We start from the raw sequence: 22,030 nt of genomic DNA, 5'->3' as shown, positions 1-22,030 counted from the left end.
TGGGGGCAACCGGGTGGGGCTGTGGCTTACGGGATCCAGGTTTGACCCTCCAATATCAGAAATCTCAGCTACGAGATACGTACAAGAGACCTACGGCATCTGCATTCCAGAGACATCCCGTCACCTAAGACCAACACAAGTATCTGGGAAGCACCCTGCTCTGCTTGTCCTGAATGTCACCCGTCAATACTTCCGAATTGGCAGTGGGAGCTGATAATTCCAGCACTAGGAGGCCCAGACAGGAAGATGACAGGAGTTCCAGCCCTCACCCCCCACCCCTGCCCCGAACTAGTCAGAATGAGACCCAAACTCCAAAACTATTTCTCCCAGATGTGTGCCCAGACTCACCCTCAAGACTCTCCTGGATGCTTCCCCAGCAGATCATGCAAGGACTCTCTTGCCTGTCTGTGCTTCCTTCTGGGATGGTGGCCAAGGGGGTGATGAAGGGAAGAGGCAGGGTTGTTCCCCTAGGGCCGGTGAGTGGTTCTCTCTGGTATCTTATCTGCATAAAGGCAGACCTGAACAAGAAACTGCCTTGTGCCTCTACCCTGCACTCTAATGATCCACTCCAAGAAAAACTGCCAGAGGCTGGGATGCAATGGAACACACATGCCTGTAACCCCAGCAACAGGGGCAGGAGGGTACTTGATTCTGGAGCTTGATTAAAGTCCAAACAACACAATGGGGAAAAAAGTCATCTGGGTAATAGTGGTTCCTGCCTGTAATATCTGCTCTGAGGAGGTAGAGGTAGAGGGATCATGAGTTCAGTGCCAACCTTAGCTATGGAGTGAGGCCAGCCTGGGCTACATAAGAGCCTGTCTCAATATCCCTGTCTTAGTTTGCTTTTCTGTTGCTGTGAGAAAACACTGACCAAAAACAACTCGGGGAAGAAAGGGTTAATTTTTTTTTTTTTTTCGTTCCTTCGTCATGTGGGACATCAGAACATGAAGACAGGGACTCAAGGCAGGAGACCGAGGCGCTCATTTACTGATTTGTTTGTCTTTCTTACAATGTCTACAACCCAGGACCACCTGCCTGGGAATGGCACCGCCCACAGTTGAGATGGGCCTTCCCACATTCATCATTAATCAGGAAAACGCTCCACAGACTGGCCTGTGGGCCAGTCTGATGGAGGTCTTTTCTCAACTGAGGTTTCCCCTCCTCAGATGACTGTAGCTTGTTTCAAGCTGGGAAAACAAACAAAACTCAGAAAACAACTCATCAGGACAGTTGCTGTGGTCAGGTATCTGCCAGGGAAGAGTGTGGTTTGTGGGCGTGGGTGAGGGCCAATGGAAAGCTGTTATTAGCCATCTGGCGGCCACACTGGGTGTTTGGGGTCTCAGTGTAGCCTTAAGTCATTTTCAGAATAAGCTTCAAAGCACACACACACACAGACACACACACACACACACACACACACACCAACCATATTCTGGGTTGACATACTTCAGTTAACAAGAACAGTTAGCCAGAAGCAGAGCTACAAAGGCAAAGTACATTCAGAAACTTGTCCGGAACTATCGACTTTGATAGGTTAGGTTTTGTTTTGGCTGACATAGGTTAGGTTTTGTTTCCCCTAACACCAGTCCTGGATACCCTAAATACAATATGTTCACATGCTAGTTCCTGTCTCCAGGGGACACTCTCCCCACAAACATCTCAGTCCTGAAATCTGCCTACATTCCTTCCCCCCTCTATAAAAAAGAAATATACAAGTTGCAACTGATGCTGGCCTAGTGGGTAATTCCACTGGTTGCCTTTTGGATTTAGTAAGTCTATATATTTTGTAACTAATTTTTATATATTTTGTAATTAATCTTTGTCAGTTTGTTCTAGGGAACCATGGAATCTTTGGTGACTATAAACACCGGCACATTGAGCCCAGGCAAGTTCTTGGCTCTGCTATCTGCCAGGAAGAAATGGTGTAGGGAAGACCAGACGGTGGGAGCTCTTTCTCAGGCAGCATGGGTATAAGAAATTGCCAGGGATACTTGCGTACATAGAGCACCAACAGGAGTCATTACGAGGCTGGAGAGACGGCTCAGTGGTTAAGAGCTCTGGCTGTTCTTTTCAGAGGACCCTGGTTCAATTCCTAGTACCCACGTGATGACTCATAGCCATCAGTAACTCCAGTCCCTGATCTGATGCCTTATTCTGGCCAATGAGGGCACCAGACATGCAATGGTGCACAGACATACATGTAGACAACACACCTGTATGTGTAAAAGTAAATTAATTAAATTAAAAATGTTGGGGCTGGGGAGTTGGCTCGGTTAGAGCACTAGCTGCTCTTCCAGGGGACCCAGGTTCAGTTCTGAGCATCTGCCTGGTGGCTCACAACTTCCCGTAACTCAGAAAACACGACCTACAGAGAGAGCACGTGTGATGGCTGTTTCCAGTTGTCAACTTGATCACATCTGGAAAGAACTACACTCCAGAAATGGAGGGCACACCCGTGATCCAGATCTTGACATGGGATGATACCAGGAGACAGAAGCAAGCAGATCTCTGAGTTCAAGGCCAGCCTGGGACAGTTATGGGAAGTTGTAATTATGAGGACCAGAGTTCAAGTCCCAACACCCACTGAAGAAGTGAAGTATGAGAGTGTGTGTCTAGAACCCCTAGGGAGGCAAAGACAGGAGGACCCCTGGGTCTTACAGGATAGCAGTCTGACCAGCAAGCCCCAGGTCCCAGTGAGAGACTCATTCTCAAAAGATGGCACCAGAGGAGTGACACCTGATGTTGTCCTCTGCCTACACACACACATGCACACACACATGCACACATACACACACACACACACACACACACACACACACACACACACACACACACACACACGGAACTGGTGGAAGTGAGAAGCAGGCAAGGGTAGGAGGGTCCTGGCAGAGAACTCGCCTTGAGGGAACAGCCCCAGGGCCCTAGTCAGTCAGCATTTCCTGCTACCACAGTGGTTCTCAGCCTTCCTCACGCTAAGACTCTGTGCACAGTTCCCCATGTGGCAGTGACCTCAAACCATAAGGTTCTTTTTGTTAATACTCGTAACTAATTTTGGCACTGTGCTGAATCAGAACATAAATATCTGTGTTTTCTGATGGCCCGAGACAACCCGTGAAAGGGTCACTCGACTCCCAAAGAAGCCATGTCTCGAAGGTTGAAAACTGCTGTACTGCCAGGTCTGGAAGTCACAGGCTCTGGAGAGAGACAAAATTCCAGCCTCAGCCTCTCCCATTAATAATTATATCGCTAGGCAATATCGCAGACCTCCCAAGCTCCGTTCTGTGTTAGCTAGATAATCATGAGCCCAAGATGACCTCAGAGCATCACACAAAGGCAAGTCCCAGGCGTGGTGGCACAAACCTTTAATCAGCACATACCTTCTGCTGGAGGCCCACATGAGTACAATGGAAGAAGGAAGGCTTCTTCCTCGCCTGCTTTTGCTTAGGTACATCACATCTGTTGGCGCCTACTTCTTCACGATGGAAGAGCAGCTGAAACCTACCCAGCCCTGTGGGACTGAGCAACTACTAGAGTCTTGGACTTCACCTATTTATTTTTGGGTGAGTCCGAACTGCAGACTGTAAGTCATCCCAATAAATTCCCTTAATATCGAGACATAAGTTCTGTGACTATAGAGACTCATGACTAATACGGCAGTATTATTTCCTATATTATATAGGAAATAAATAAATAATTTCTTCCCTGAAAGATGTAGGAAGACCCAGACCGAGAGCAAGCAGTGCAGGTCTCTGGTTTGGGCCCTGGATGGTCTAAGATTACTAAATGTGCATGCATTCATTGTGTGGATGTGAAGTGACCAACTGCTTTGAGGTCTTGCAACTGCAAGTCTCTTAAAATGATGAACTATATGTAACCTCCATTGCTAAGTTAAAGCAAACCTTTTTCCTAAGTTGCTTTTTGTTGGTGGTGGTGGTTTTGTTTTTGGTTTTTTTTTTTTTTTTGGTTTTTTTTGTTTTGTTTTGTTTTTTTGAGACACCATATAGACCTGGCTTGCCTGAAACTCTATGAAGGCTGGTCTTGAACCCTCAGAGATCTGCCTGCCCCTACCACCACGGGGATGAAAGGTATGAGCCATTAAGCTCAGCCTCTAATTGCTTTTTGTCAGGATATTTTATTACAGCAACAGAGATGAAACTAGGCCACAGGTGCATGCTGAGCTGGTCCCTGGAACGGGAGGTCCCAGAAGAAAATGTACAGCTTAGAGCTCTGCTGGGAAATCTGTGGGCACAAGATGTCACCCTGCTGGCTGTCCATTGGGTAAGGGCTGAAAGAGGCCACCGAGCACGGGGACATCGTGGAGCAGTGAGGAGCAGCAAGCTGCTTTTTCTGCAGGGAGAAGGTTAGAGACAGTCAGCTTGGGAGACAGAGAAAGCACCAGGTAAGGGGGGCCTGGCACGCCACATCCAGGGACTGGGTACATGGACCCTACATGACTGTGCAGCCCTGTGATCCCTGCAGTGAGAAGCTGAGGTTCAGATTCATGCTCTAATGAAGCTGGGGTGCTGCAAAAACAGGAGCTGGCGTTCAGAATGAGGTCGGCAGTCAGGCCAGGCAGGAGGGAGGGAGGGAAAGGGAGAGTGGCATGGCTGTCTTGAGGATGGAGGGCCGTGGAGGGTCAGGGAGGGTGGGTCTGGGAGGGTGGGAAACACAGAGTATGAGAACCAACTGCCCGAGGCATAAGCTCTGATGGAAAAGAACTGTGACCCCAGGGTTACAACTGTAACGCTACCAGGGACTTAGGACAGAAGGTAGACAAGGTAGTGGTGGTAGGGGTGGGGGTGGGAGGGTTGCTGCAGCCAATCAAAGCAGGTACCTGCACCTTCTTAAGTATCTGTTGGTGTAGCCTAAACATGTAGCCAGTGACTGTATCCTTAAAAGAAGGTTCACCAGGTCTCGGCCAGCCTGATTGTCCTCACCCCCTTCCACATTAGGGTGGAGTCAGTTTAGCAAACACAGAGGGAAAATTCATTTCCTTTAAAACAGCAAGAGTCTGGGCTTTTACGGAGAGGTAGCATCACACTTCCAGACAATCTCATGCTAGGCCTAATTACAACGCAACCCTGAGTTCGTGAGTTCACAGAAACATTTGAAGAGGAGGCTGGAGAGTTGGCTCACCAGTTGTGAGCACTGGCTGTTCCTGCAAAGGACCCAGGTTGAGTTCCCTTTACCCAGAGCTCACAACTATCTGAAACTCCAATTTCAGGGGATCAGACTCCCTCTGGCCTCTAAGGGCACCACACACACACTAAGGCACACCAACATGTGCAGAACACTCATCCACATAAAATATGGTCTCATTTGTACAGTGAACTTCAGACACATAGTAATTTTTATTTTTATTTTTCAGAGAGATATTGAGAGGGTTTGGGAACGAGAGATTGGGGAGGCCCAAACTAAAATGCTTTTAAAAGCGAGAGACTGGGGGGTGGCATAAACCTGTAATCCCAGGAACAGTAAAACCGGTTAAGTCCTGACTGGACAGCTAGTGAGAACCCTTTGTTTCAAAACTTAAAAAACAAACAAAATGGAAAGGGATGGGGAAAAATCACTAAATTCTAGAGCATAATCACACACATACACACACACACACACACACACACACACACACAAGCAGCGATTAGCAGAACAAGATTCACAAAGTGCTTAAGAAGGGGAATGGGGGATGACAAGGGCTGTAGCACCCATTAAGGCTGAGGTCACAGTTAGGTGACTGAGGGACAGACAAATACTAAGAACACTACCCGGTAGAGGTAGGAACCCACCAGGCTGAGCACAGGAAAGCTGGCGACCTCACAGGCGCTAAGGCCCCCCTCCCCCTGTCCCTGAGGGTTCTTTCTTTCCTCTTCAGTTATGAACCTTTGGCGCTCAGAAGACCCACCTGGTCACTGGCTGAGCCAAGGTTGATGTCTGTGAGATCACAGGTCGGGTCACCACCAGCCACCTGCAATGACGGGGCAGCACAGGGAATGGATGGAAAGAGCCAAGTGTAGACTTTGTAAAGGGTTTTACAGGCAGCAATCCTGGCCAGTGACATCAACCATCAACCAGAAAGCTTGGGTAAGCTCCAGGCTCCAGGACCAGGGCTTTCTGACGCTCCTTTGCAAGCCTTTCCTTGAGCAAGGTCCCCAACAGCCAGGACTCCACGGTGCCCTGTCCGGCTGGGTTTATCCCAACATCATTTCCCCTGTGGTATTTTATAGATTATTTCCTCCTCCACAGGAAACAAATTCCTAGAATTTCCGTTCCATTTTAGAAGCCAGGGAGATTGTTACCGCTGCACACTGAGAGTGTACAAATTGGCTGTAATACCTTCACAGGGCTTCAGGACGCCCTACACGGACTGGCTTTGTGAGCAGACAGACTGCTGCTAAGGAGCATTCTTTGACTCCCAAAAGGGAACCCACTTCTTGTAGATTTTCCTAAACAAATGCTCTAGGAAACCAGAAAAGGAGCATACAGACAGAGCCCTCTGAACGGTTGTTTCTTTCCTGCTAGAGACTGGGATTGACGGCCCGGTGTGGCTCTTTCTTCATCTTGAGCCATTTCACCAGGCTCTGAGCATCCTCTCAGCTTTCTGGGGGTACTGACAGGGCCCAAGGGCGCTGCCTCACCTTGGCTGCAAGGCAGCGGGCACACTTCCCGCACCGAGAGTCAGCACATACTGCTTTCTGCAATGAAGGGTGTGTGGATAGAAGAGTCATTACTGATTGGAAAGACATGCAGGTCTCAGCTACGCCCCTCTCTGGCCAGGCTTGCTAGCCCGAGGCTACCATTCTAGCTTCCTGGGAAGCTGAGGTAGGAAAATCTCAAGTTCAAGACCAGCCTGGTCGACAGAGAGTTCAAGGCCAGTCTAGGCAACTTAGTGAGGTTCTGGAGAGAGAGAGAGAGAGAGAGAGAGAGGAGGAGGGGTGTGGGATACTACTCAGTGGCAGAGCCCCTGACCTAACAGGCACAATACAAAAGAAAACATTTTAACGTAATTATCAGGAGGCTAAAGCAGCTGGATCTCTGTGAGTTAGAGGCCAGTCTGATCCTACACAGCAAGTTTCAGGCCAGCATGTCCACATGGAACCCTGTCTCAAAATATAAAATAAAATAAAATGCAATCATCTCAGAATCCTATTTCTATACCCCTCCCATAACTACAAAACAAAAAAGGCCCTTTAAGTATTTTGGGCGCTAGGACCAACCTGGAAATTACACTGAGCTACAGGGCCAGCCTAAGGCTGAATCTTAAAACACTGACCTTCGGGGTGGATCGGGTCTTCACTAACTCTGATCACCTTTCCTAAGTAAAGTGCAGAGCCAGACCCCCCTTCCCACTCACCCCTGTATGAGTGTGGTGAGAACAGGGCTCTGTGAGAACAGCAGGTGAACTAGTTAGTAATTGTCCATAGGGACTAGAGTTGATCTGCCTTCTGCCCTGGTACTGGGAGGGGACGTGGATGTTAAGTGATCGACTGAGTGACAGGACTCTGGACTCTGGCCTGTGCAGAAATTCAGATGTAATAAACGCCGAGGGGTGATGACCCACGCAGGGACTCCGTCAGGTGCCCATGCGTGTGTGCCTGGGTAGTTTTGATCAATGATGTCTCTTGTGACTTTGGTGGACTTGGGACCTAGTTTAAGAATATTACCCTCTGCTGACCAGCATTGCTAATTATCCCTAGGGTCTCTAGGGATTCTCAGCACCCTGGCAAACCTGGACTCCATACTGTGATGTCTGGGATCCAAGAGGATGTTCAGTCGTCCCTGGGATGGGTCCCTCCGAGTGTAAACAGCGCTGGTGGCCCGGGACACTGAGAACCAGTACCCGGGCAGTTCCTGCATCGTGAATCTCACACAAACAAACCACGGAACCGCGACGTGAGTGTGCAGGCTAAGCACTGCCGGCCTGTGGTTCTGGGAGGTAGAAGAGTCCACACGGAGGGCTATCCCTGCACTCGGCTCTGAGCTTCACTAGGTGAGGCTTCCAGTGTACTTGGTCCCCCAATCCTGAAGCAGGAGCCAGGAAAGGCAGCGAGAACAGCGAGGAAAGCCAACTGCTCAAGCACTGGGCACTTCTGGGGTCCGTCTGGATTCCTGAGATTCTCCCATCTTGGTAGGGGTAGGAGCCCCAGGAGGGCTCCGGGTAGAGGGCCGAGGACAGCAGCAGAGAGAGAAGAGCCTTGTGCGGACCGCCCGGGTGCAGAGTACGAACATGATACAGTTGGCCCCTCCCTGGAAGGTGTTTCCAATGCCCTGTGGGGGATGAGGAAGAGGCGTAAACACAGGGCTGGGGGTGTGTTAGAAACGCTATCATGGGAGTCGGCGGGCTGTAATGAAATGAATCCTTTCCTGCCTCTAAACTGCTGAGCTCAGACCTGTAACCTCAACCAGAGTTCTGAACAGGTCTCAACCGGTCACCTATCCCGGACCTGCATTTAGGCCTTCTGCATCAAGAAGAACCCAGGATCAGTCAACTCTGCCAGGGCTTCTGTAGAACAAGGGGACACCCCGAGTCATGCCTTTGGGACAGGGAAAGGACAGTGAGCTACCCTGCTTCCCATAAGCCCCATCCTGGCTAACACACTGGGACCTAAGATGCATCTGTAGGGAGGGAATCTGGCTAAGCCACCGGACGGGTAGCGGGGCCCACGGGAACAGACGTACATGCAGAACAACCAGCCCCGGGGCCTGCACAGCCGGGGAGCCACAGAGGGTCAGGACGAAGCGCACGGTGCTCCAGACCCGGAGGCAGATGAATATGAGAGGAATGAGGATCAGCTTCTTATCGGCCATGGAGGCGGAGGACCCTCGCTGCAGCTGGCGCCCCTCACAGATGGGCCGGTATTCCGAGAGCGCCTGGTGCTGTGTGGGGAACAGGGAGCAAAAACATGACCGAGCCAGACAGGCCTCTTAACCAGATCACCCGTGCCCGCCCGGTGCCCACGCCCAGCCAGGGAAGGCAAGAGGCTGGCACTGTTGTCTTTTCCATTAGGACACTGAGGAGGATTGGAGCCTTTCGGACCAGGAGGGTTCTTCTCCCCATCGGCCAGCTCCGGGATCGCACGCCCTGCCTGCTCTCACATCCTCAGTGACTCGGAGACGGCATAGACCTCCGTGCGGGATGAACAAACTACTCTCGGGCCCACTGCACATTCATCTCAGTGAGCGCGCCTCATCCTTCCTGTCACCCATGTGACCTGGGGATCATGTTTTAGTCCTTTCTTTCCCAGTCGCACCTCACCTATAGGACAGAATCTGGATACTCTGACCCATCACCAAGGCATGGGCCAGGCATGATCACCAGGTCTGATTCGGCTCAGTCCTGACCTCCGTCCCATTCTCTGCCTTGCTCATTCTTCCAACCAAGTCGCTCTCCTCCGACCCAGGTCTCAGCCGGTCCTTGAACATCTGTTCAGCCCCCCCCCCCATCATCTCCGGGAAGAAAATGATCGATGTCCCCACCTCCCTGGCCACTTCATTCCGCTTTTCTGAAAACTTGCCAAAGTGCAAGAGGACAATTGTCACATGCAGAGACCTGGCCAACATGGGGCCCCTGCCCTGCTCTAGAAAGGTCGAGAGGCACACACCAAGAGGATGAAGCCTGGTAGAGCTGGGGGTGGGGCATCGTTGGCCACGCGTCTGTGTGAGACCCACTGCGTGCGGGACCCACTGCCGGCCTCACCTCCAGCCAGGACTCCGGTGGAGCCAAGCAAGGACAAGTCGCAGGTGAGGATCAGCTAAACGGAGAACCAGGGTCTCAGAAGAAAGATGTTAATGCTGTGCGGGGATGTGGTGTCCCAAGAACACACACAGTACGTACGTACAAGAAGTATCTGTCAGTCAGAAGTGGCTGCTCAGGGTCAGGCAGGATAGTCTTTAATCCCAGCACTGGGGAGGCAGAGGCAGGTGGATTCTGTGAGTTCAAGGCCAGCCAGGGCTACAGTGACACTTTGTAAAAATAAATAAATAAATAAAAAGAAAGAAAGAAAGGAGAATAAAGAAAGGAAGAAAGAAGAACAGATAGACAAATGAACTGTTGGGTCAGAAGAATCTACAGCCATGGGTGTGCCTCGGCGATAGAGTATTTAAGCAAGCGGAGGCCCTGGGTTCGATCTCAAGCACGGAAAGACAAAACAACCCAGTAAGACACATCCTCCTAGAGTTTCTGCCTTGAAAACCCAGGGGGTAAAAAGCTTATTGTTTCATTACTTGAGAGGCAAAGGCAGGGGAAGCAAGAATTTAAGGTTGTCCTCCACTACATAGCTCAACGCCAATCTGAGCTGCGTCAGACTCTGTCTCCAGGGCTACGGGATACAGGACATCTGATGGAGAACTCACTTAGCCCATATGAAGCCCTGGGTTCCAGCCCCAGCACCGTCGAACTAATGCATGCCTGTAATCCTAACAAGGTGGAAGCAGGAGCAGAAATGTAAGGCCATCCTTGACTATGTCACAAGTTCAAGGCCAGCCTGAACTCCATCTCAATAAAACAAGACCCCACGTCCCCCCAAAAGTACATAAATACAGAGAAGGAAATGGGGTTCTCACTGGCTGGAGTCTGAACTCAGCGCACCTCTTTGGTGCGCTGCTTGCTTTAGCTACTGATCGGCTTATCAGTTTTTGGGCTCCCAACTCTCCGAGGACAAGCCTTTTCTGGATATTCATTCTGGATAGCCTTGCAGATTTGTGGTTTCCAGAATTCTGATTGCCAAAGGTAACTAGGTGGCCACCTCTACTTAGTGGCATCTTAGCATCTTAACTCCTTAGTGTAATACTGGCTCTTGCCACACGGGGGCAGTGTAGGACCATGTGGAAATGCAGCTCTGCAGTCCAGCTACAGCCCCTAAGTCACGCCTACACTAGGATCAGCCCAGGCACATATTCCCTCTGGTTTAGGACTAGTTTGGTTCTTCAGAGATACAGCCTGTCCCCTGAGGGCTAGTGCAGTGGCACCTACCGCCCTGTTGATGTGCTTCCTGACCAAAAGGTACAGCAGAGGTAGCAAGACATAAGCCAGCATCTCCCACAGCTTCCCGGTCAGCAGCATCCACAGGACACGGTCCTCAGCCTCCAGGTTGATCCAGCACCAGCCCACGGACACATCCGAGGCATCGTAACCTATCTTCTTTAGAGACACGGCTGCCACTGTGATGACCAAGGGGACACCCCAGCTGAAGAAAAATGAGAAAAGAGAAGTGCCAAGGTTAGCTCATAACACCTTACAGTGTCGGCAAGGATAAAAATGACTGGAGTCCTCTCTGAAGAGGGTAGTGCTCCCCAAACCAGTATCAGTGCTCCTGCAAAACAAGGGAGGGCAGGAAGGGCAGGGAAGCCTGCTCTAATTTAGAATTCCAGAACTTTGGGGCTGGGGATGTGGCTGGGTCAGGAGTGGCCATCCCTAGCCTCACCTAAACTGGGCATGCTGGTAATTACCTGTCTCTCAGCACTTGAAAGATGGAGACAGATAGACCACTGTGAAATCCAGGCTAACCTGGACTACACAGTGATGCTAGCCTGGGCTACAGAGTGGGAGTCTCTCAAAACAACCTGCCAAATGACAGGAGCTCAGTGGTCACTGGCTGCCCTTCCGGGATTCTAAGCACCATATGGTAACTCACAACCATCGGGGGCCAAAGGGATTTACTGCCTACTGGTGCCCTACAATCCCCAGCCCAGACCCTGGGTTCTCCCAAGCTCCCCCAGGCTTCCAGGGGACTAAAGGAAGGTTTACACTTTAACACAAAGACTGGCGTTTGCAGACTGGTACAAACTGGTGAGCAGTGGTTAAGAGCACTGCCTGCTCTTCCAGAGGTCCCGAGTTCAAATCCCAACAACTACATGGTGGCTCACAACCATCCGATTGATGCCCACCATTTGGAGAATACTCCCACAGCAATACAAATGTAATCAGGCCCAAGTCCCAAGTCTTATTCCCCGAATCCCTATCCAGTTTCCTTCCAGAGGGACACCTCTTATGGAGGTTGTTGGGATTCTGTAAACCCCATCCCTCAGTTACCTGGCAACTATAAAAGAGGCTGCTTGCACCCTCCTCTCTCTCTTGCTCTTTTGCTCCCTTGCCCCTCCGTTTCCCCTTCCCTTTCCCCCTCTCCCTCCATGTGCTCATAGCCGGCCTCTACTCCTCTGTTCCTCTCTCTCTCTGCCTCTACCACCCTCTTAACTCTCCCATGACCTGAATAAACTCTATTCTGTACTATACCGTATGGCTGGTCCGTCAGGGGGAAGGGATTCCCAACATGGGCCCCCAGAGGCATCTCCCTTGCCCTCAGGCCTCGCCACATCTCCGTGGGCCATATCCAACCCCCAGTCTCTTCCTCCTTTTCCTAACAGAGGTGACACATGGATTTGACTCTGGTGCAGTGGGTTAGGTCCAAATTATCATCCTGGGCAAGCCGCTTAGCTTCAGCACGCCAGGGCAGCGTTCCCACGGGGTGGGGATGGTGACTACAGTGCCTGAGAGATTCACGTGGCTCACACAAGCCCAGGCAACCCCGTGCATGCTGATGGCCATCAAGGCTGTCATTAGAGCCAAGGCACGGCAGTGTGCGCCTGTAACCCCAGCACTTAGAAGCCAGCCTGGGCTACGTGGCTGTACTGCTGTCATGTCACCATGCTCATCAGAAGAGGGTGTAGATGGTGTGTATAGTGTATGATGCATGTATACATACAGGCATCATACATGCCACTGATGGAAGACTGTTCGTGTCCTTGGGCACATGAGCAATGTCTAGCCCTTCTCCTAAGGTCCCCAACTGAGACAGGATTCTGCCAAGTTCACTATTGAGAACCAGTGAATTTATGGGGTTTCCTTACAGATCATAGGTGAGGGGTTACTCACAGGGGTGTGGGTGTTCCTCCCCCTGAAAGGTTGCATCTATAAAGTCTTTTCTTTAGCCAGTAGGAATGAGGACTTCTTCATGGCCACCTAGACGGATCCCACCCCACCCCCAGTCTTTCTGGGCTTATGCACTCTAAAGGTCAGGTACATGTAAGGCAGAGGTCCATACAAAAGGAGGCGGAAGTTACTGGACACTCAGATGAGAGTCTTGTGACCTCATGAGGGAATGTTAACAGTCAACAGGTCTGGCTGGGATAACCCTCCGTAAACAGGCTGAGAGGGGCAGTCACGACAGCCTATGCTAATGTAGAAGGACAGACTGTGTGTGCCGTGGACACCCATGCCTTTCCTCACAAATCAATAAACATAGTTTAAAAAACACACATGCACATATACACTTACACTTCTATACAAAGTACTCTCTCGGATCACACCCACACAGCCAGTAGACTTTTCAGGGATGAGCCCCGCCCTCCTGGGCCAGCCATGATCAGGAATCGAAAGCGATCTCAGTCACACGAAGCAGCCTCATAACTTTCATTTTTTGTAACGTCCAAGATGAAAGTGAGAGGCAGGCCCCTAACCCCAGCACTGGGGAGACTGAAGCAGGGGGATTGCCGGGAATCTGAAACCAGCCTGGGCTACATACTGAGACCCTGTCTGAAGCAATTGAGAACTCGGAGAGCACAGCCTGTCACTTCCCCAGCAGTGACTAAGGGGCCTCTCTGCTGGATGAAGGCACAGCTTTCTGTGCTGCACAGTTGCTTCCTCGTTCTTTCTACTCCGTTCTTCTCGTCAACTCCACACAGAATGCTCAGCTTCCTGTCTGCCCGTCTCTTCCTCTGTTCACCTTAAGCTTTATGTTGTAAGGGTTTACTTACTTCATGTGTGTTTTGCCTGCATGTATACATGCATATCACAGGGAAGCCAGAAGAGAATGTCAGATCCCCCAGAACTGGAATTCAGGCAGCGGTGAGCCACCATGTGGCTGCTAGGAACCAAACCCAGGTCCTCTGCAAGAGCAGCAGATGCTCTTAGCTGTTGAGCCGACTCTCCACCCCACTTCCACCCCACTGTCCTCTGTATCACTAAATCTCCATCATTTAAATGTTCTCAGACAGAATCTCATGTAGACGCATTTCAGGCTGATGAGACTGGATGGGGCCTGTCTTCTCCAAAGCTCTGATTCTGAAGCAGGAGGGTCTCCTCTCAAAGCCCTAACTTTCAGAGCCCAAGGCTATGACTGCACGCGGAGACAAGGCTGTTTCAGGAGTTAACTCAACTCCAGTGATGTGGCTGCCAGAGCAGGTCCGTGTCCAAGAGCGTTGCGCTTCGTAGGAACAGATTTGACACTGACAAACACAAAGGGCATCCTTATAAGTATCCGGGGAGACGATGCTGTCTACAAGCCAAGAAGAGAGGACCCAAGAGAAACCTCCTCACCCACACCTTGAACATCTATCTAGCTCCAGACCCATGAGGGAAGAACTGTGCAGGCTGTCCGTTGTTGGCACACCATTCTCAACAAGGACTTGAGTTCTGGGGGGAGCACTGCCCCAAGCCCTGGGGAGCACAGCCCCCAAGTCTCAGGGATGAACTAGATGAGAAACCAAAAACTATGACGCTTGGCTTTCCCCCAGTTAAGCCTTTCTGGGACCCCTCTATTCATTATAGTTTTAAATTTCCAGGGACATGAAACAAATTGTGCACAGGAAAGAGGTAAACCACCCTCATACTAGGAATTCCTATGATGGTCACAGGCAGGTGGCTATCCTCAGAATACCAATGTGCAGGATGTCCAATAGAACCAGGCCTCTTGGGCATTCCAGCTCTACCCGTCTGGGGAACTTCTGTTACAGAGTAGCGCACTTTTCTGTAATGGCATCCCTCCCCCCAATTTACAGAACTCACTGCTTTCCAAAAAGCACCTGAAGCCCCTGTCCAGGCCCCAGCCCACCCCAACTGGGGGCCCAGGCTGTAAGCGGGCTTCAGGGATCATTTGTCCGGCCTGCTCCTCCCACAACCAGATCAGTTCCTCCTGATCTCTGGAGGTTGGTAACTCCTGGGTAGAAAACAAATAGGGGGTGGGGGGATTTTTCCTTCACCCCTCTGAGGTAATTTCTCCTTTAAGGACCCAGGGGCTGTAGAAAACCTTAAATGTTACCAGAATTGGGGTCTGGAAAATAGAGGAAACCCTAAGGCAACAATGTTTCAGCTTACAAAAGCTCTGGAGGAGGAGCCAGCGGGAAACCGGGATGAACTGAGGAGAGGCTGCAAAGAGGCGGCTTCCCCAGGACAATGGCCTCCCATTGTCCCTCTCCTGGGGCAGAGCTAGGACGTGGGAGAGGTTCACCGGGTCAGTCTCTAGAAAGGCTGACTTGCGGTCATCCTGTGGCTTCAGCTGTGAGAGGGGGAGGGGTGTCCTGTGCAATGCACAGCACACCTGGTGACACTCTAGTCCCCAGCAGACGGCCCTGAACATCTAGGTCCTGGCCATACTGGCCTGAGGAAAGAAAATCTGCTCTACACGGAAGTATCAAAGGTGGCCTCTGGGGCCCGCCCCTGGTGCCCTTGCTCTGGGTTTCCCACTGCTAAGACCTTGCCTTGTTATCTTGGAAAACAAACAAACAAACAAAAAACAAACGCCAGCTCCAGTTTGGGAGCACAGAAGCCCTGGAGTATTGCTCAAGAGGCTGCTGTTCAGAGGCTGCCCCTGTAGAGATCATAGATGCCTTACTTCAATCCAGTACCTTCCCTAAGCAGATAAACTCGCAACACGCAACAGCCCAAAGTAGGGTGGGGCCACAGGATTGGCTTCCTGCCTTACATCCTCTCCCCGGCTTTCACTTAACGGCTAAACTGAGGCTGCTCCGTTCTACTGGAGACTTCCCCACTCTCAAGTCTAAAGTTAGGAATTTCCTTTTGTGCTCCTATCTCATCCCCTCCCCCCAACCTCCTGCCGCCCGCTGTGAACTAGGGTACTAAAGGATGTTTTGCCTGCAATCCACTTTAACATATACCCACCCTCAAACCTAACAGCTACCATGTGCTTATATGTAATAAATAAATCTTTAAAAGAAAAGAAAATGAGGAGACATTTTTCCTTTTGCAGAGCCTTACCAGCGCTCTCAGAACAGCTCTAAAAGCCCCCCAGTCTATAGACCCCAACAGCAGCAGCTGAACAAGAGTCAGACATGACTCCCGGGAGATGAAGGAGGAAAACCTGACCTTAATTCAAAGCCAGTCTCCTGGGCCACACAGTGAGTTCTAGGCCAGCCTGGGCTACAGGACCAGACCTTGGCTAGAACAAAAACCAAACTGTGCACGAATGTAATCCTTGCACTTGGGAGGTGGAGGCAGAAAGATCAAGAGTTTGACCTCTCACAGGACCACATAGCAAGTCTGAGGCCAGGCTTAGCTGAGAACCTGTCTCAGAAACACAAAACAGATTCTCTCTTCCCATCCGCCCCACTGCACTAGCACAAGTCTTGGAGAAGACACTGGGACACCGGAGGAAAAACCTCCAAATCCAGCTCTGCCTTTGAGCTCGTGGAAATCCCCTTGCTTCAGCCTCCTAAATGCTGGGATTACAGGTCTGTGCTACAATGCTTCGGGGACCCTCCCTTTGTGTTTCTTTTCATTATGTTCAGACTTCCAACCCCCAGCAGAGTTTTTATGGTCAACTTGAGACACAAGACTCTATCACCCAAGGGAGCGCCAGAGGTAGGTGAAAAGAGAAGGCAATGAATGCAGCTGTGGTCACATTCACTCACAGGCTGCCTGAGGCCAGCTCAGTCGGGACCCTTACTTTTGACCCTGGGAGATAACGCCCACACCCCACCCCCATCCACAGACCCTAGATCTGGCTGAATAAGAGTAGGGGTGGGGGTGGCTAGCCAGCTTGTGCTCACTCTAGAGCCCTTGCCATCAGTTGCCATAAAGGGTGAGTTCAAGGCATACACACACACACACACACACACACACACACACACACACACACACACACAAATGCACGTGCAACTCCAGCTCTGGCCACAGGTGGGCGCTATAACCCATGCCCACAGAAGCACAGTCTTACCAATGTACAACAGGAATGATCAAAGCTGAAGCAGGAGCTGGAGAGGTAGCCCGGTTAAGAGCAATGGCTACTACTTCAGAGGACCTGGGTTCAATACCCGGCTCCCACATAATAACTCACAGCCATCTGTAACTCCAGTCCCTGGGGACCCAACATCCTCTAGCCTCCCTGGGCTATCACACGTGTGATACAGGCATACTTGTCGACCAAACACCCATACAGAAAGGAGAGGGGAGGAGGGAGGGGGAAGAGAGGGAGGAAGAGAGAGACAAAGCAATAACCACACAATGCCTGGCAGATGTCACTTTGCCACATCAAGTCTAAAGCGCTTCTGAAACCTGCCAGAGTGCAGAACTTGAAACCCTTTGAGGAAGCGCCAGACACATATCACACGGAGGGACAAATCACCATGCCAAACTCCTCATTACGCCGGCGTTACAAAGCCGGTACTGTGACCCATTCGGTAGTCTCAGAACCCCAGAGCTGGGCAAAGGATTTGCCCTGAGTCTGAAGCTAGCCTGGGCTACATTTGGAATTCCAGGCCAGCCTAGACTACAGACCAAGGCTCTGTCTGAACAAAGTGTGAACAGAAGCTTGGGATACAGCTCCTTTGGAAAAGCACTTGCCTGGGTCTCATCCTGACCCCCAGCCGTGCACAGGTCCCTTAGTGGCCACACACCTGCCATCTCAACACTCCGGAAGTAGAAGCAGGGTCGGACTCAAACAAAAACAAAAGTACATGAACAACAAGACGGCTCAGGGGGTACAGGTGCTTACTGCCCACGCCTGCTGATCGATCCCTGGGACCCACGAAAAGGTGGAAGCAGAGAACTGACTCCACGAAGCTGTCTCCTGAACTCCACTCACGGGTGCCATGACACACATACTCCATAAACGATAATAATGATAAAGTCAGCATTAGGAACTAAGATGGCTGTGGAAAATGAAAGAATGGAAGGGCTAAAAAGACATGAAAACCAGGTTAGTGCATCAACCGGAACTTCACTCAGAGTCATTCCGAGGGTCCTCAGAGAGACAACGGCTTGAGAAAGTCTACCTATCAGGTGACAGTGTCATCATGGAGATTGTAGTTATCTATAGATCTGTGTACTTCTGTTGGAGGGCCACACACATAAGCATGTAGAAAAGAGAAGCATTTGTGTCCATTCAAGAAAAATAACAGAAGGTGATAAGGTGCTAGCTAACATTTGGGAAATATGCAAAGCTAAAAATCAGTTTGTTCAAGTTGATGTTATTGCATCTGGGAAGACTCAGAAAGGGCCCAGACTCTAGAGAGTGTCGGAGCCAGTGTCTGCCCCGAGACCCCATTTCCCAGCTCCGAGGTCTTGGGCCATGTGTCTTCTGTGAGTGGCAGGTGACTGTCCCGTCCACCTCTGGGATTCTGGGTTTCATGCCTGTAATTGGTTTTGGAAATGGGATTTCTCAGGGTGGGGATGTAGCTCTAGCTCCAGACTCCAGCGCTTCCAGAAAACAAGCAGGAAAGGCCTCCCTTTGGTGCCGTGGTTTGCTATACCAGTAAAAGTCGACCCAGAGCACTGGCAACCCGCCAGTCAGATACTGGACATTTTGGATGGGAAAGAAGTGTCCTAACTCACCGTTCTTCTACAGTTGGACGTTGAAATCTGTTCTAACTCTCGCTATATCTGCGCCTCAGCACGTCCTGAGAACGCCGATGCTGTGTGAACTTTGTGTTATCTTCTTAGGCTAGGCTCTGGTCAATAGGATTACAGGAGCCGGAGGTATGAACCAGAGCTTCCTACAGGGATTACCCCAGTTTACAAAGCCAATAAAGCAGGCAGGTCAGCACAGCCTGTTTCATATTCTCATTTGTTTCCTTCGGATTCAATGGGAAAATGGTACTCTGTTATTCTGTCAAACCCCAGTAACTTCTGGGGGGAGGGAGCCAGGCTATAGAGCTGACGCTGACCTTGAACTCCTGATCCCCCTGCTTCTAGCTCCCCTGGGATTCCAGGGATGTGCCATCAGCCCTGGTCTTTCTTAAGAATCCTTCACAGAGATCTCCATTTGTGCTGTTAGTACTTTAAAGTCCTTTGCAAGGCTGTAAAGTTTGAAGAACCCATAAATGGGCTTGGTAGCACAGACACGCCTTTAATCTCAGCAGTCACCGGAGCCCAAGGTGGAGTTCCAGGCCAGCCAAGGCTACACAGGGAGACCTTGTCTAATAAGTAAATACACAGGCACACAGTGAGGATTCAGGTAGGTTGTGTCCAGGAATGAGAATTCTCTCATGGACAGATTCTTCAGCAACAATAATCTAATACTCCAAGACTATACAGTGGGTAGCAACAGCGTGGGAGGATCTGGGTCAAAAATGAACCTGTTGGGCAGGTTCTAGCAAGTCTCTTGAACACAGCCTGCCCTAGGAAGACTTCTCCAAGCACCACAGAGAACCCTCCTAGAGGGCTGCAGACCGAGCAGAGCACGCCCAACTCAGATGGGTTAGGGAATTCATCTTCTGTAGGGTGATGTTTCTTTGCTTAAAAATACCGTCTTCATCAGGTTTCAAAGGGATACAGCGGAAGAGAGGTCTCCTTTTCGAGTGCCAGTGACCACCCGAGTTCACACTTCAACCCTGCCGAGGATGACTTCTGGTGTCTGACACAGTTTGTGTCTAGCGCATGCTGGAGGGGAGAGAAACCCGGGACTCCTTTTACACAGTAACGAGGTGACGTGTACAAAGATTGTTTTTGCTTGGTCAGTGGAGAAGAGGGTTCTTTCTTTTGGGACCCACTGGTCTCCTTCCAACAGCTACAAGAACAGGAGGTCAAGTGATTCTTCCCAGCTTGTTGCCTCTGCGTGTGACACCCAGGTGACCTGTCTCTACCAAAGTGCTGACTACCCTCTCAGCCCTTGGAAAGCATTCAAGTTTTTAATAGAAAAGGACCTATAATTAGGGCAGACTCTGGTGCCTCAAGCTGAGGCAAGAGACTGGAAACAAGACTTAGGATTCCTGCCTTAAACTCTGCACAGGCCGCTGAGAACATCAAACTCTGAAACAACAGGGGACGGGGAGGCTGGCCCCTGGGCACAGCTTTCTTGCTCAGAAGTATAAAAGCAAGGGTGGACCAGCGCAGCACAGGGCTGTGGGTTTCCCTACCCCGGGACTCCAGGTGTCTGAGAGCCTGACCCTGACCAGCCTTCTGCCACCGATCTGAATTCCTGACAATCAACTACACAGAACGGGCCGGTCCTGCTCCTGTAGAGGACCTGAGTTCAATTCCCAGCACCCACATGATGGTTCACAACCCGTCTGTAACTCCAGTTCTGGGGGATCTGATGCTCTCCTCTGACCTATAAGGGCACCAAGTACACATACACGTGATACACATACATGCGTGATACAGATTCACACATAAAATAAAATGAATAAATCCTTTTTTAACAAAAATATAAGAAAAATGCAGGTAATGAGGGCCTGAAGTCTATAAATGTCAGAAAAGGCTTTAAAAAGCAAAGCTCTGTGCGTTTTATAGTTGGGACACTATCGTCTAAGAGTGGCTGCCACCCTCTTTAGAGATGCTCAGATAGGTTTGGCTCCAATTTCTTGGACAAGTAGGGCATCCTTCGATAGTTCGGGGATGCAGTGAGGACATGACTACCAGTAGGATACAGCACCTTGCCACCTAGATAGGGGACACACAAATGCCATAGCACAGCAGGCAAGGCCAGGGGTCCATACGCCTGCGTCTGGGGCCTGGAAGCAAAGCAGTTTCTCCTCTACTACTCACCTGATGAGGTGAAAAGCCCAGATTAGATGGTCCGTGCAGGGCCCGCGCGCAGCTCGCACGATGCTGAGGTATAGGTAGAGGGCGATGGCCACTGTCCAGAAGAAGGAACTGGTGTTGGCGAAAGTAGAGAGCGCGCCCTGAAGGACGCAATCCCACGAAGTGCCCGCAAAGTCCTGCAGCACTCCGTAGAAGTACGAGGCAGCCGAGAGCAGGTCCGCTAGCGACAGGAAGAGTAGCAGGCGCCGCGCCCGGCTACGCAGGTCAGGCCACAGGGCGTGCGTGACCACCAGGAGGCCCGAGCCCAGAGCTGACAGCGCACAAGACAGCAGCACCACCGCGCGCTCCCACGGCAGCAGCTCTGTGGGAGGCGCAGGTGAGGGCATGGCCGGCTGGGGACCAAGGGCAGACGGCCAGGGTGCACAGGCCCAAGGGTGCCGAGAGGTCGTGGCCAAGCCGAGCCCGCGGTCGCTTCTGTCTGGGCATCTAGGCGCCCCGGCTCGCGTCCCCACGGGTCCCGCCTGCGTCCCACCCCCGCCCAGTCTATCAAGTACTCAACTGCGGTCTCAACGCTGCACCCTCCACCCCCTGCCCCTGAGCTCTACAATCCTACCCTGAGTCCTCCAGGTCCCTCCCCTGAGCTCCCTAATCCCCGCCCCTGGGTTCTCCAGCCCCGCCTCCGAGCACTCTAATCCCCGCCCCGGATCTCCTTAGTCCCCGCCCCTGATCTCCTTAGTCCACGCCCTTGCTGTCTCCAAGCTGGGTAGCCCCTTCGTGGCACTCCACGCCCTGCCTCTGCAACCCTTCGCGCTCTCCTTTTGCTCCGCCCCTGCGTCCCTGCGCCCCGCCACTGCGCAGGAACACACCGGGATCTGAAGCTCCAACGCTTGGTTCCTGAGCTCTCCACATCCCGCCCTTGTAGCCCTAGAGCCCCGCCCAGCCCCCATCAAGCTCCTCCCCTGCCCCCACTTGCGCATTGCTCCGCCCAGATGCTCCTTCTGCCCCAAGCTCAAACGCTTCCCTAAATTTCCCCACGTCTCTGCGCTTCTACACTTCCCTCCTACCCGGTACCTCACAGTCCTGTCCCAATCGTTGCCTTCCGCCCCCCAGAGCTAGGAGGTTAGCAAATAGCTAGAACATCCCGTTCTGGGGTGGGGAGGGGAGAATGACATTTTTAGGGCTAATGTTACTTTCCCTTGGTCAGCTTGCTTACAAGTGTGTTGGGGAGGGGAGGGGCGGTTGTTGGAGACATTCTTTCCGATGGTGGCAAAAACAGGTCCAGAGCATGACCTACATTCCTGAAGCCTGGGTACTCGAAGT

General features: G+C 51.3%; 1 protein-coding gene across 2 annotated transcripts; it reads right to left on the bottom strand.

The window, feature by feature from the left end:
- Window positions 1-5,344: 5,344 nt before the first annotated feature.
- Window positions 5,345-21,293, bottom strand: GPR157 (G protein-coupled receptor 157). 2 transcript variants are annotated; one of them, XR_013975132.1, is made up of 5 exons: window positions 20,714-21,293; window positions 10,967-11,180; window positions 8,674-8,871; window positions 7,724-8,262; window positions 5,345-6,891 (listed from the first exon to the last, which is right to left on the bottom strand). XR_013975132.1 is itself a non-coding variant. In XM_080921414.1 (4 exons), exons 1-4 carry the CDS (start codon window positions 21,094-21,096, stop codon window positions 8,068-8,070), a joined length of 990 nt encoding a protein of 329 aa, XP_080777540.1. In that variant the 5' UTR covers window positions 21,097-21,293; the 3' UTR covers window positions 5,345-8,067. The 2 variants fall into 2 exon arrangements, 1 of the variants encoding a protein (XP_080777540.1); XM_080921414.1 differs by having other exon boundaries at window positions 5,345-8,262.
- Window positions 21,294-22,030: the final 737 nt, after the last annotated feature.

The sequence above is a fragment of the Micromys minutus genome (genome assembly GCF_963924665.1).
Source record: "Micromys minutus genome assembly, chromosome: 9".
Lineage (NCBI taxonomy): Eukaryota > Metazoa > Chordata > Mammalia > Rodentia > Muridae > Micromys > Micromys minutus.
This window is presented reverse-complemented; position numbering and strand designations above follow the sequence as displayed.

What these genes read in the sequence shown, in the direction of transcription:
- GPR157 (XM_080921414.1), bottom strand. Translation starts at nt 21,096, where the DNA reads ATGCCCTCACCTGCGCCTCCCACAGAGCTGCTGCCGTGGGAGCGCGCG. An exon ending in TGGGCTTTTCACCTCATCAG is followed by an intron (nt 11,181 to 20,713) that starts GTGAGTAGTAGA and finishes ATTTTTCTTCAG; the next exon opens with CTGGGGTGTCCCCTTGGTCA. An exon ending in CGGGGCTGGTTGTTCTGCAT is followed by an intron (nt 8,263 to 8,673) that starts GTACGTCTGTTC and finishes CATCCCCCACAG; the next exon opens with GGCATTGGAAACACCTTCCA.